Source organism: Notothenia coriiceps, unplaced genomic scaffold (assembly GCF_000735185.1).
Source record: "Notothenia coriiceps isolate Sejong01 unplaced genomic scaffold, NC01 NC01_scaffold00035414, whole genome shotgun sequence".
Taxonomy (NCBI): domain Eukaryota; kingdom Metazoa; phylum Chordata; class Actinopteri; order Perciformes; family Nototheniidae; genus Notothenia; species Notothenia coriiceps.
This window is the reverse complement of record NW_011368115.1, coordinates 1-14,725: the sequence shown is the minus strand read 5'-3', so window position 1 is coordinate 14,725 and position 14,725 is coordinate 1. Positions and strand designations below refer to the sequence as shown.

The 14,725-nt window shown below is 39.3% G+C and overlaps 1 protein-coding gene across 1 annotated transcript in view; it reads right to left on the bottom strand.

Annotated features, from left to right (window-relative positions):
* The window catches only part of LOC104962821 (hemicentin-1-like), a 32,287-nt gene extending 23,982 nt beyond the window's left edge, over positions 1–8,305 (bottom strand). Inside the window, exon 1 of the mRNA XM_010791321.1 lies at positions 8,050–8,305. Coding sequence (XP_010789623.1) covers positions 8,050–8,305 — 256 coding nt within the window. The remainder of the gene's footprint in view (positions 1–8,049) is intronic.
* Positions 8,306–14,725: the final 6,420 nt, after the last annotated feature.

The window sequence follows — 14,725 nt, the reverse complement described above, 5'->3', positions numbered from 1 at the left end:
TGTGCTTCTCCACAGTATTCCAAGAATACCAAAAGGCGGAAAGAGTTATAATTTTCGAAAAACCCTGTCGGACCTTGTGTTCAAGGTTGACTTTAGACTTTGCCTGATTTTGAATGGTCTGGTATTGACTTTTTTGGTTTCGGGGTCAAGTTATGATAAATCTTCTTAAAGGTCTTTGTCATCTTCACCCGTGAAAAATGTTAAACTCCAAAACAAACAAGTCATGGTCATAAGTCATGGGGGAATCTTTCCACCAATAAAACAACAGCTTACAAAAACAAAGTGATAACAAACCTGACCTCACCTCTGATGGGTAGTGTTGGGCAAGATTTCCCTTTACCATAACGCATCACAGCAAAGAGGTAGGACAGACGTTCATTTTATTTCCATGACAACATATTAGGGATGAGCAGGAGGACTGGAGAAGAGGATAAAAAGACAAAGCGGTGGCTTAGAGAGGCATCGGAAAGAGTTAAGCCTTTAAATGCCTCTAACTGAAAGGGCACAGCAGCAGACACACAGAGAACCTTGTGACGATTCTACGGATGGCCTCCATTGTAAAAATACAAGCCAAAACCTTGAGACTTGGCTGAGGGTGATTCTATGATTCACTCTAAAATAAATAACCTTTACATTTAAATGTGGCCTTTTAACTGCAATGTACCTCAATAAAGTAGAATGCTTTAAATTAAATTGCAACAACCTCAACATTTTAACCACAACACTTTAAAGCTCATTACTCATTATTTTACGGGTGATGGTAAATTCCCAGTGTGCTCCCAAGGAACTGGGTGGTGTTTTCTATGTTGTGTGCTTCTTTTGTTTTACTGAGGAAATTCTAATTGTGCTTGCTGAGCAGATCAGCACTGCCGACCACACACAGATGCACACTCAGAAGTCTGAGGGACTTGTTTCAGCCAAGAGCGCCTTCAAAAGTGCTTTTGCATCTGATAATCCAAAAATACAAGTTATAAGTTATTATAAAAGTGTATTATTCTAGTCTTTTGAGGTTACCAAAACAGTTGACCATGAGCTCAGGATGTGTGATCAGGTTGAAACAGGAAACCAGGTTCATCATTATGATTTTTGTTTTCTTTGTATTGTTTCTGTTCTGATTTTATGTAAAGCGTCTTTGAGCATTAGGGAAAGCGCTATAGAAATCGCATGTATTATTATTATCATAATTAGCTCAGGTTTCACACACAATGTTACTGCATTTAGGGGGACAACAGAGTTAAACTTGTACATTACTTTTTAGTTTATAAGTGCATTATGCTATACATTAGAATTTTGAAAACCTAGAAAATGTGAAAAACGCTGCTCTGAGGTGGTCTTCATGATACATGACTTCCCCCAGAGCAGGCATGGGGCAGAGGGCACTGAGAGCCTGACCTTCAGCCTTGCAGCCAGTAATTCAGATTTTTAAACACATTTGCCACAATTAAAAACTACACAGGTCTCCATGTCACTCAAATATTTAAGATGCCTAGTGGTTTCCCTTTTTCTTCAATCCCTTGCTTCCATCTTTAAGCCGTGCAGGCCCAGAAAGCATCGTAGAGATTTGGCTCATGGCCAAAACTGCCAGCAAGCCGACACTCATGAGTCTTCTTCCACAGCAACCCATGAGTTCATCTAGTACACGCTGTCACTATAAACCTCCTGTTAAGGTATCTTCCTGTGATAATAAGATCGTTAAACTTTTACAAGGCAGAATGACTCGTAATAAAGCTGGCCTAGGAGACGGAATTTGATTAACGCAACAAAAATTGACATTTCTGGCAACAACACTGACAGATTATCACCTTATAAAGAAGGAGAACGTGTTAGCAAACTGTTTCCTATCTAAGTATTCAACAAAAGTACAAGAACATTACTATTCATTTGAGGTTGTGGCACACTGATATATGTTACTCCAATGTTCACACTCATTGACCTCTCTTTTGTATGTATGAGGATCATAAAGCACTAATAAATGCCTGTGTGTGGTGGTGAATACAGAATCACTCAATACATGAGTTGTCTGACTGAAGCACAATGCTCTGGTATTAAAGGCTTGACAGTAAATGTCATTCAAAAGAAACTAGCCAATCTCCTAAATCCTAACATGTGTTTCAACTAAAATGTACATAAACAGCTTACACAGTAAAGAAAGTGAGCTCATGCATGCCATACCGATCCATGTCAATGTTCAACTCTGGCACCAGATCTAATGTGTTCCAAATGAATCCTCAAGGCCCTCAAAAGTATGACGTAAAACAACGCAAACATATGAATCTGCCTTTAATAGACTTTTATGAAAAATGCCTCTAGACATCGATCTGTAGAGTCTGAACTGACTATAAAATTGAGGGAAGCCCTCAAAGTGCTGAGGTTCTTTCTATTATTATGAGTAATAAAGCACCAACAAATGCTGACTGAAAATGCTAACATGCAACACAGTTTATATATACCTGTATGGCTGGCAATGAGCAGCTAAAAACTATCCTTGGATTTCAGGGAAGTGATTATGGGACCTAAGATTTTGTTATAGAATCATTAAATGGGTCAGTATGTTATTGATAACTATATTAGACATATAGTTCTGAACACGATATGTTGGGCCACTGCACTGCTAACATAAGGCAAGCAGTGGCAGCTGTTATCAAAATCACCTGACTTGCCTCGGGTGATCAGCTCTTTTAGATAAATGGATGTGGAGCGACTGGCTGCCGGTGGACACATGGTAAGAGTTAGGGATAGGTCAGGTAAACATGTCTGCCCCAGAACACATCTGAGACAGACAATAAAATGTACATTTGTGACACAGAAGGAATAGACTTTGAAAGATTGTTCATTTCTGTGTAATATTAAATAATACTTTTGCCGGCATGTTGTTTCAGGTCCTACTGAGGTAAAGAAATATGATCCGTCATCAAAACACTGCACAATGGATTATAATATTATGAGACAGGATGTTACGAGTCTGGAAAGCTATCACAGTTTAAATCATTCTGTCCTGTTCACAAAAAAAACAGCAAACACATGCCAATCATCGACTTCCAATTGTACTGCGGCAAAAGTTGAGCCAGGTTGAATGTTTGAGATGGTACGAATAGAATGGCGTCATTTTAAATGAATGCCGAATGAATTCCCATTGTCTACATCATTTTGTAATGCTGTCACATAATCAACCTTCTAACTCTGGTGAGATGAAAAACATATTTAGTGGTATTACATTAGCCCTTCCTATTCTTCCTTTCCATCTCAATTATTTCACCCCTACAGCAGAGTGTCCTATAAAAGTACCCAGTCTATTTATCCCCTTTTTCACTACTGCAGCCTGTCTAACGTGTCCGCCTCCACGCTCAGACAGTTACCTGAGAGATACTGGAAAACAAACAAAAAAGCTATGAACAAAAGGTCAAGACAATATTGAGTGTGAGCCTTGAAGTTCATGACCCGGGCACAGGCACCCTCAGGACCTCAGGATGAGGCTCAGAATTCAACAGATGTTGAAAAACAAATCCACAGCCTGGAGGGAAACAAAGCAAACATGGTGGAGAGTACAAAGTACCAGAAACGTTTGACACAAGGGTAATTCAGGTCAAACACTGCATCCAAAGGTCAACTACCTGCGACCACACCAGTAACATCCTCTATTCATAATAGCCTTGGAGTCCCTTAATCCTTTTTACGTACATTTGTTAACTGGGAACCAAATGGGCAACATTCCAAGTGTTCCTGAAGCAGCCCTCAGGTATGTGCTGCCTTCCTAGATGAAAGGGGATAAACTGCTGAGTGCCAATTACAAAGCTAAATAGAGTTAAAACTATAGCACTAAGAACACCTCTGGGCACTTCAGAAGGTCCATGTACAGTCCAAAAATTAAAGGCCATTTTAATATTCTAGGGCAACTTGAAACAGAGACACACATTGTAGTCTGCCACACACCTCTCTCCTCCTCTAATCCTCCCAAAACCTCCACCTCTCTCTTTTGGCATTCCTGCCTAATAGCATCATTATTGACTGTGTCCAGATAAACGCAGGCACCTTGTAATCTCACACGGGCGGGGAAGTTCAGAAAACTGCTGCTCTGGAAAGAAGGAAACAAAGGGAAAAGGGGACGGTGGAAGAAGACGCTGAACACCAACAAAGAGAACTCTGAGATGAGTGCCTTTGATCATTCAGAGGAGGTAGAAGCAATCCCGTCATCTTCTCTCATCACACCACACCCAAAGCTTTGGTCCAGCTCCTTCTAACTAAAGTTTACTGGCTGGAGAAGGGTTGCAAGACAGGCCATCAACCAATATACAGAAATCCCAGCTGAAACAACCACTTGATAGCAATTACATTGAAGACAAAGACATCGGTGATTGATTTCCTTTTGGAAAGTCAAAATCTGCGTCTGAATTTCTACATGCTCGATGATCATAGGCTGAAATCACCCAGTTAGTCTCTCTCTATTTGGCCTGTACCATTCCTTGTGCCTTTCCTTGAACACATCCAGTACAATCAAAACGTTTTAGGAAGGAGATACAGTATGTTCGTTTTGCTGAATGCCCTCCAGGAAAAACTGTTCAAAAGTGAACTTTATGATCATCATCAACCCTAAATCATAAAGGGAATTATATAATCAGTTAGCACATACTGTGAAATAAATGGCCTGAGAAATAAAGGCATTTCTTAGGCTGTTATATCAGCCTTAGGAAGTCAAAATCTTTGTCCAGAGGGTAGGAGCGTACATTTTCCGTACCTCTACTTTTGTAGAGAGAGAGAGATTCTGAGAGTGTTCACTTCCATAGTGGGAGCAGCATTTGGGACGTGTTACTACTTTTAGAAATTAGTATCCTGTAGAGGACAATGCAGAAGAAAAACAACTATAAGTAAAGACAAGAAAAGTGCAAAGGCTGAGCACAAAATATTAAATTACTTATTTAAGTGTAGGCTCCTTTGCTTTCTGGCATTTAAAACTGCACAACACTGTGAACCAATATGGAAAAAAGATAAAGTGTGCCACTTTGATATGGATGCAATCACCTTCAAATTAAAGGACTGAGCCAGAACAAACAAAAACCGCATAGTCATCTTAAAATCTGTATAGTAAACAGCTAACACAACAAAAAATAATCACAGACCCAAGGCTCAGGTTTCTGACCCGTCTCAAATGTTGCTAATTAAACACTCACACAAGCAAGAACGTAAAGAGACACAAACACACCCTCTGACAGCAAGGTAGTATTTACAAGGACGAGCACGTGTGTAAGTACGTCAGCAGAGCCACGAAGAACATAGAACCTCTGAGGGCTCTGGAAACTAATCTGCGGAAACGTGAACAGCACACACACATAAACACACTTTAATTCATGCCAACTCGTTACGACACATTCTTCACACCTTGTAGATTGTCTTGTTATAATGGTTAATTGGAGAACTGCACAATTGAACATACATTCTGGGATAAATGCAGCATTTCCTGTCTTGGTAATGGTAAGAGTGTTGTGAAATAAAGTTTATTTGGCTGTAAACTTTCAAATAAATGGTCCACAAGTCCAGAGCATCTGCTTGCAATACACCTTTCACTACTCCACCCAAGACTGGATTTCTTAATAATGGATTGTTAATTGCTCTTTGGACGTCAGCTACTAAATATAGATGGTCACAGCTTTTTTTTAACAGTTATTTGAGGTAGAGAATCATACAGGTTAAAAGCAACTAAGGGTATGCAATGATGACAATCAACCCTACCATTGATTAATTGCCATGCTTTCAGACTGCAGTGCTGAACACACAACCTCTGTGCCTCAGTAAAATGACTTGTGAAGTATCCTCTTGCTTTCTCTCTTTCTTTCTCTCCCTGCAGGATGGAGGAAAGGGGGGAGGCTTCCTGACTGATCTTCCCACACAAGCCTGACCCCAATATCCAGGCATCCTCCTGACACTCTTGCTTCACACACACAGACAAGCACCCACACACACACAGGCAGCGAGAAACCCAGATACACAAACACACTCTCTAATGTTTACTGTGTCAGATTGCAGTGTAAATAAAGGGGGAGCTCCGGCCTCTGATTTAAAGGGAGCCAAATCAAACAGGAGGGACTGCGTTATCGCACTGGGTCGGATGTAAAGTGGAGGAATTGGATCTGTGTCAGAATGAAACAAACCCTATAAAAAGTTCCTAGGAAAACAAAAGTGCTCTATGAGGGTCTGGGATGTTTTTGCAGAAGGACAAAAAGCGAAGCAGGGGCAGAATAACATTTGGGGAAATGTTCAGCTACCCCTGCTTGCAGTGTGCCGTGCTAATCATTCTTCTATTCCCCTGGGGGTTTTGGAAAACACATTCTGACATCCTCTTAAACATTTTAAGAAGCAAACGAAATCACTTGGTTGTGAGACGCAGGACAAAGAGAAGTCAACTTCGAATGACTGATTCAAGCTGTTACTGTTTACTGTAAGAGGAGAATGGTGTATATTACTTCCTAGTGACAGTAGTAAAAAAACTGCAATTCATCGAGCCTTGAGGTTGCGTTCAGGTTGTCATCACAGTATTCTTTCCCTACTTTTGCTTTGTCCAAGAAACAATACATGACAGCATTTTTATCACCTGCTAATGATCTAGGATTTACATTCCCCCCCTGAGGCACACGATGAGGAATTCACCAATGTTACACTTGTGTATTCTGTTCATATTTATTCCTTGAAAATAATTATTATTCTAGGCACAGAATCTATGATTAAAGAATTTCATAAGAGTTTGTGGCAGGCTGAAATTTAGCAGAGGAGAGCAAACATCTGGAAAAGGAATCTGTCTCTCTACTACACATCATCTCTGTCGATTACTCTTGTTTTTTTCTCTATGCAGTGTATTGAAGTTAAGCCAAGTACATTTGAAATATATATACCATGAAGTAGTGAGGGGGAAACATATAAAGTCTTAAATAACATTTTGGCAGGATATTAAACATATACCACAAAACGGAGTGGTCATGGTAAGAAGTATTTGTAGTACGTCATACACTAAAGTGCGTAAAGACTACTTCAGACTGCAACAAACACAGTCTGCTGCTCTCTGGTTCTGTTGACCTCTCTAAGGATTATCCAAAGGGGTGTTTCTGTAGAAAGAGTGTACTTGTCTCTTTTTTCTTTTTTTTTACTGATGCAACCCATTATACACTTATAGTGCTGCTGTAACACTTCAAATGTAAGGTCTATCTTATCTCTTATCCTAGTACACACTTGAGCGTTACCTCTTTGCTTATGCTGTTAACGGAGCATTTTTGCACGGGGTGACATCAAACCGTTTCACCTTAAAACCAGCACACAAACCCCCATGACATGGCATCACAGCAGGATGTGATGCTGCTTTTGCAAGAAGGTAAGTGACCTCTCCACCCTCCTCAGAAAATAATAATTAGAGGGACTTTTACATCCTTAGAAAAAGTCTCTCCATCACCAAAATGTTCAAACTCCAAAGTAAGCTCCAGTAAAGTTGTGGTTGTGTTGGTAAGGAAACATTTTACTTGGAAAGTGATGTACATTGATGCATTAAATGTATGTACCAATAGCTTTGTTTGCAATTACATACTCCCATAGCACTGCAAGGAAGGATACATCTGAGTAAAATGTGATTCCTGAATATTTAACACTAATTGTTTAGAACTTCTTATTTGACATGACAGTTCGCCTGCACCTCTGACCTACAAGCCGGGGTTACTGTTAAATAGCCCAATTATATATATTCTAGGCATGATTAGCTGTTGAGAATGAGAGAGAACCCAGAGGTGATAATAATCATCAAGCTGCATTGCAAACCTAAAGCCACACACTTGGCGGAATGCTAATGATAGTGACCGCCAGGCTGAACATCTGTGTGCGGAGACAAAATCCCCCAGAGTCCTTCCTCTGGAGGTGTGAGGAACATTAGGCATTCAAAGGGCGGATTGGGAGCAAACTATCACATTTCTCACTTTCCAAACTCCAAATAAGTGATCAGAGGTTTTGCAAAAAAAAAAAAAATGTCATGCATTGCAAAGTAACATAATTTTACACCACATAGTTTCATTACATTACCTGGATCGTGGAAGGGGACCAGGGCAAAATTATACAGATTTTTCTTCGGTCTGTTCAGGGATGTTTCCAAAATCTTGGACGCGCCCTCGATGACCTGCACCAGGTCGTCGTACATGGAGCCGGTCACATCGAAGACGAATGCCAGGGTGGATGCCCCCTCCGGGATGTCCTCCTTTGTGGCCGGGGTCCCTGTGTCCTGTCCGGCAGAAAACGCCACTGACAGCGCTAGGGACAGCCACACTAATGTGCTGCCCATTTCAGATCCAAGATGCTTCTCAAGCAAAGTTCTTAGATATGTTCTTCTGGCCAGTGCGAACCTTAGGGTAGCGCTCGAGATAAAGATAGAGACATCAGGCTCTTAAAATGGACTGAAATTTATGAGGAACAATTAACAAAGGGATACAGGAATCTCAGAGTTTTCGTGCGCTTCTTCTGCAGTTTCTCACTTCTTCGCAGCCTCTCACTTCTCTGTGAACTCAACCAAGCAGTCCCAGCAGCTGCAGCTGTTCCTGTCGTCTGTTGTCTGCAGAGTCAGGAGCCCTTTTTCAATCAGCTCTGTCATACAAAGACCACCTCTCAGCTGGGCAGAAATTATCCAAGGCGCAGACAACCCCATACAGAAAAGCGCTGCTCTGATTGGACGAGATGCTTTGGGGGAATTCGAGGGATCCTGGGACTAATTTTCTTTGCGGCGTTACACAAAGAGATGTTTCCCCTGGTCAAATACATACGGTCGTAAATGCATTATAGTGTTGGATTTACATGCAAGTAAGTCTTTTTGGCGATTCAATAATGAGTCTGAAGTTATTACACACGCAAAGTCATTACATGCAAACGTATGCTAATTATTAGAAGGTCAATGTCGTACTAATGTGAATCATACAATTTGGAAAGAAAGGTAGCAATTGTTTGAAATGGTGAATGTTTGCACGAGACAAGCTGATACGAGACCAGGACAATCAAAAAATAGCTCTTCTTTAGTGATTCTGAGCTCTGTATTGCCACCTAGCGGTTGTAGTTTGATCTTACAATGATTTGGAAAAGGTGCCAAGAACAACACCAATGACAGCAAAACAATTTGCAAAGGGTTTTACAAGGGATTAGACTAGAGCAAAACACTGAAAAAGTAAAATATTAGAGATCGAACTATTAACCAGTTCTTCTATCGATGAATATGAATAACATCAATACGATGAATAAAGAGAAATAAGAAAAACTAAATGTGATTTTTCCTTAATTTAATCCATTCCTAACCAAGTTGTGTTCATGTAAGGCTTCAGTGTACTTTTCACGCTACTCTGGTGTTCCAAGGTTCCAAGTCTAAAGCCATTATGCATGCAAAATGCCATGCAAAATTATTTCTAAATAGAATGCAACCACAATTCAAGTGAAAATGCCCACTGTGAAAGGTACCAGTGAAACCAAAGCAGATAAATGGAATTTCGCCATATCTAATATTGTTATTCACACCAATGCTATTCAAGCTGTGATATGTCAAAGGAATTGTACATCATTCTTTGGTATATATCTGTAGTTGAAATGCCAAAAGGTCCAACAAAAATCTGTTGATGTGAAAAATAAATTATGAGGGTTGTGCTAGATTTTCTGTGGCCCGTAGAATCTATCAATAAAATCTTAGCGGATTTTTTTTTTTTAAAGTAATTGTTATTCATTTCAATTAGACAATCATCGGTAACTGCAAACCATTATAATTTGTTGGCACCAGAGGGAGCGAGTACACCACTTATAACTCATATTGCATGTTGCAGAACTTTAAAAAGTGAATAGTGAGAATAGGGCAATTTAGAATAGATAAGAACACAAGGGAAATTCAAGAGCAGACAAAACCTAGAACACAAAGAAATAGAGTGTAAGAATATAATTTCCCTAGCCTATTACAAAAATACCTGGCTCTGTTAAGGGAATGGCATTACCAAGGGAAGTGTCTGGCTTTTTTCAAAGGTGATTTCAGGTCTTTACTGAAGTATGGGGATTGAAAGCTGAATGGAAACATTCAAATAAGAATCCAAACCTCACTAACCAAGACACACTCAAATGATGTAGGAGGAGAGCATCTGCAAATAAGATTTTTGCATGGCAAACAAATAGGGAGGTTAAAGCCTTCTGGAAAATGCACCATGACAATCCAGCATGCAGGCAATGATTACACAACACATTTCTCAGTATAAATAAAACACGTATTTTCCAAGCTTAAATAACAGCTTAGAGGTACATCCTGTTCCTAACAAGATAATACTATACAAAAATAAATATGAAAGGCTTACACTCCTTTGACATCATTTTATTTACACAGCGTTGTTCCTTCTACTGTGTGCAAGCTAGTGATTCAGTCATCCGAAGGTAATCTGCAGAAGCAGACTTGTTAAAATTGTTACACACACACACACACACACACACACACACACACACACACACACACACACACACACACACACACACACACACACACACACACACACAAGCACAAGCACGAGCACACACATATAAAAAGTGCTTTAGCTCGATTTCAAGGACACGCCAGATCATTATTATTATGATTTATTACCATGTGTGGGATTTCCCACTTGCTTGAGTTCCTTGGAAGGCGGTACATTTGTTATCACCTGGTTTAGCAGTTACACATTTAACCTTCTTGACCTTTTAACTATAAAAGTGTTAATGATTAATGACATAAAAGACATCAATCAGTCTCCCTTGGTATTAAGTTAACTGATGGAAAAAAACGTAATTGCTCTAGAATAGAAAATTGGAATATCTTGTGTTCACTCCCACATTATGCAACATTTAGAAATTACTGTATTCAACAGATTGTTTTTTTCTAATTACTAATGTAGAACTTGACAGTTAATACACAAAGGATATTTGTTCACTGAAACACACCGTCCCAAGGCAACCACCAAGGCTATCACAGCTCTGTACAAAGACGATGAATCAATGATTGACTTAGTTCACTGGTCGGCATGGATGTTATGTTGTGATAGCACCTGCTCCACAACTTCTCACACAATGGCATCACAGAAAAACCCTCTGGGGAAACGACAACACATTTACATTATTGTTATTCTATGTGTAATACTTAGGAATTGCATATACTTGCGTGCTAGGGTTTACACATCTCATTGCTGCTCAAACTAGATCCACCACTTCTTCCTGCGGCTGTTATTGCAGGTATGGGAAACAGACTCAAAAGCACCAGAGAAATTATGAGTTAGTGTGAGTTGCTTTTCATTTGTTTGTAATCGTGTTATGATTTATGAGGTAATCCTACTGTATATGCCGGAGAACCACATTATGCTGTTTTTCTCCTTATGTGCATGTGTATTTCTGCATATGTTAATAGTTTTTTTATAGCTGTTAAAGAGCTAATTACTGCAGTCTCATAGGACAGGCATGACTCTAGCTCCCAAACACTGTTGCCCTGTCTCCCAAACACGATCCACATGACACATGGGCTCCATCCCTCCAGTGAGCCAACCAGAAAGCCCACCCTGGGGCCTGGTGCTCTGTTGCCCAACAAACCTAATCCCTGGGTTTAATGCCTCTCATCACACTAAAGTCGCTCTTTTGTAGAGACCACAACTCATCTGGCCAATGAGGCTGGCCGGTTTTGCACATACACACCAACATATCCTTTGTAATCCCTCACCATTCTTTCTTTTTATCTCCCTCTCCCACTCTGGGTCTCTCGTTTTCATAAACACACACTGTACAGTATAAACATGGGTAACCACGTGAATACCAGCATTTGTGTGCACTTACAATAGTGCTCATTCTTTTACTCTCTCATCATATCTCTCAAAGGACAGACAAACACTAGCAGTGAAAAAAAAAATGTCTTTGTTCCTTGGCTATTTTTATCAGGAGTTTGTTTGCAAATGTTCAAAAAAGCAGAGAAGACAAAATTGAAAGAACAGCATACTGTATATATAGACAGTCAAAGAAATAGTACAAAAAAAGTGACGTCCGGCTTCTGAAAAGTTATACACACTCCAATTGTTCTTCACTTGGTGTAGTCAGATGATAATGGGAAAGACAGCTGAGGAAAGAAGAAGGTTCTCTCTCTCTGTCAGACTCAGATCTAACTGGATTTGGCGAGACATCACCTCTCTCTCCCTCTCTCTCTTTTTACTCAGGCCTCTGGTGCTATGTGGTCTGCACATTCCTGCTTTCAAAGCTACTGTTAATGCTGATCACATAATTAAGCATTCATTCTGGCTTTTGTTTTTCACAAACTATGAACAGAGACTCTACGAGAATGTGTGTGTACGTGTTGTGGGTCCATGTGACTGTATGGCTGTATCAAAAAGTGAAAGAGAAACAGAGAATAATGGTGAGTAAGGACCTGACTTGTGAATACAGTAAGCTCTGAAAGTGTATTTCAATTTAAAAGGGAACACGTTTGTCCCAACTCAGTGAGGATGTCACTGTCTAGGTTGACTTACTGCTTTATTTTATTGCTATCTAACTATATGTTATTACAGTGTCGTTAAAGATTTTTTGTTTTATATTCGATTTTTTGTTTTATATGGAGATTTTTTTGTTTTATATTTTATTTATGCACCATGACATCAAGTCAAATTCCTCGTACAGTATGTGTGAACCTACCTGGCAATAAACCCGTTTCTGATTATGATTATGAAACTAGAGAACAGGACAAAAACCTATGTACGCATACTCTCTTGGCTGTTTTAAGTCTTTTATCTAAGATTATATGTGGTTTAAGTCATGTAACCTGTCTTTTAACACAGACAGGTTTTAAATTTGTCAAAAAAATATAATTTCTCATTTTGGTCAAAAACTTGAGATATATGATTTACAAGAGGAAACAGGTACAGATTTAACAGTGGTTTACAGAACCAACGCAAATGTGATCCTAAACCACTGCGGTTTTCTGGGGATTTGTCAGAAAAATCACACACAAATCCATAAAGGTGGATCACTGTTAATCCATATTGCATTGGAGATAGATAAACAGAGCTCCTAAGCTCTAAGGAGGCTATGATAATGTCCATGTTACGGTAACATTTATGTCTTTTCAGGAAAATGTGGGTCAGCCATAAAATGTTTCTATCATGGTAATAAAAGCTTCCACATTTGACCTTTCTGCTAAAAGCAACCCAACTGTGGCAACTGACTATTTTGTGCCAATCCGTCTGCAGCAAACAATAAAAGTAAAATAAAATAAAACGTATATAAACTCTTTATCCCCTTCCCTTTCTTGTATCCTACTTACCCTATGTGTATGTCACTTCTCTTTTTTTATTTCAGTCAAAAACATCTTCTTTCCATGTCTGCTTTCCTTATATCTTTCACCCTTGCATGCATATGTGTGTAAAAGAGAGTTTAGGAATCAAGGGACATAGGAACAGTGTAATTTCACGTACAAATGTGACAATCATGACAAATATTATGGGCTGTGCCATTAGTAAAAGCTTAGAGAAAAAAGGGAGAGGGTAGAGACAAATGTGTCTGTCTTTTTCAGTGTGGTTGACGATTGCCTTGTCTCTCTTTTTTTTTTTTTAAACCCATGCAGATGCATGTAGGCCGCCCCCTCATTCACACACACAAGATACAAAACAAGAAGAAGGTATGTGCGCTAGAAAAATATTATGGGAAAGTAGATTTATTCTTCGCAAACAACCTTTTTCTCAAAACATTTCCAAGGAACTTCTATCAATATCACAGTGGATTCTCTGACAATAAAAGTCTTTCGCAGCCCACTAAGTGGTCTTTTGATAGGAAGGCATTTGTGGGTAGGGGAACATTGTGTCGTCTGACTGCCGCCCTCCCCGCATCTGTCAAAAATAGGCTAGTTAGTGCGAATGCTGTTTACAGCATTCCACTATAGTACTTCGATTCTTTATTCTTCCCCTTATTATTATTATTTCAGCCAATATTTTATCTCTCCATAACTTCAGCTTACTTTCAGCTAAAGAAACCATTCAAATATTAAACTATTCAGCCTTTTCAGCAATTGATGGGAAACTTTCAACTTTTTCAAAATATTTCATACTTTTTGAAATATTCAGCTTTTTAAACTCTTTTTTTAACATTGAAGTCAATGGGAGACGCCTTCAAATCCTGTTTTCCTACACCTTGCGCCAAATGCTACTCCTTCCACATACTTTCAGCTAGACACTTCATTCCAACTTTCAAATGATCACAAGACCTTCAGCTATTCAATTCCTATTCAGATTTTTGATATCTTTTAAACCTTTTGAGATATTGAACTTAGTTTGGAGCTTGGTAGAGAGGCCTTTTTCAGATTTTAACATTACAGTGGATGGAGCAGCTTGTTAAGTCTAGAGTGCTTTGATCTCAAAACAGAGTGGAGCAGTGCTCAAAATGTTCCCCCAAAAATGTTTTAAACTTGCCTTAATTCCCAAACCCTACACTCCTCAGACATTTTTTTTCATGAAAAACGTAGGAAAATCTCTCCTAGGTTGGAAAATAAAATAAAAATTAAGAAACAATATTAAACAAAATGCCTCTTAAGCAGGGGTGAAAGTGGTTTGAATTTCTTGCAGGTACTATAATGCTACCCCGACCTTCATTGGTTCATATTGTTCTCCTCCCGCCCCCAGCTTCATGCATCCCTGAACACAAACTTCAAATTTGTAATGCCTTTATGGGGTAGAAATTAGAAACACTTGAC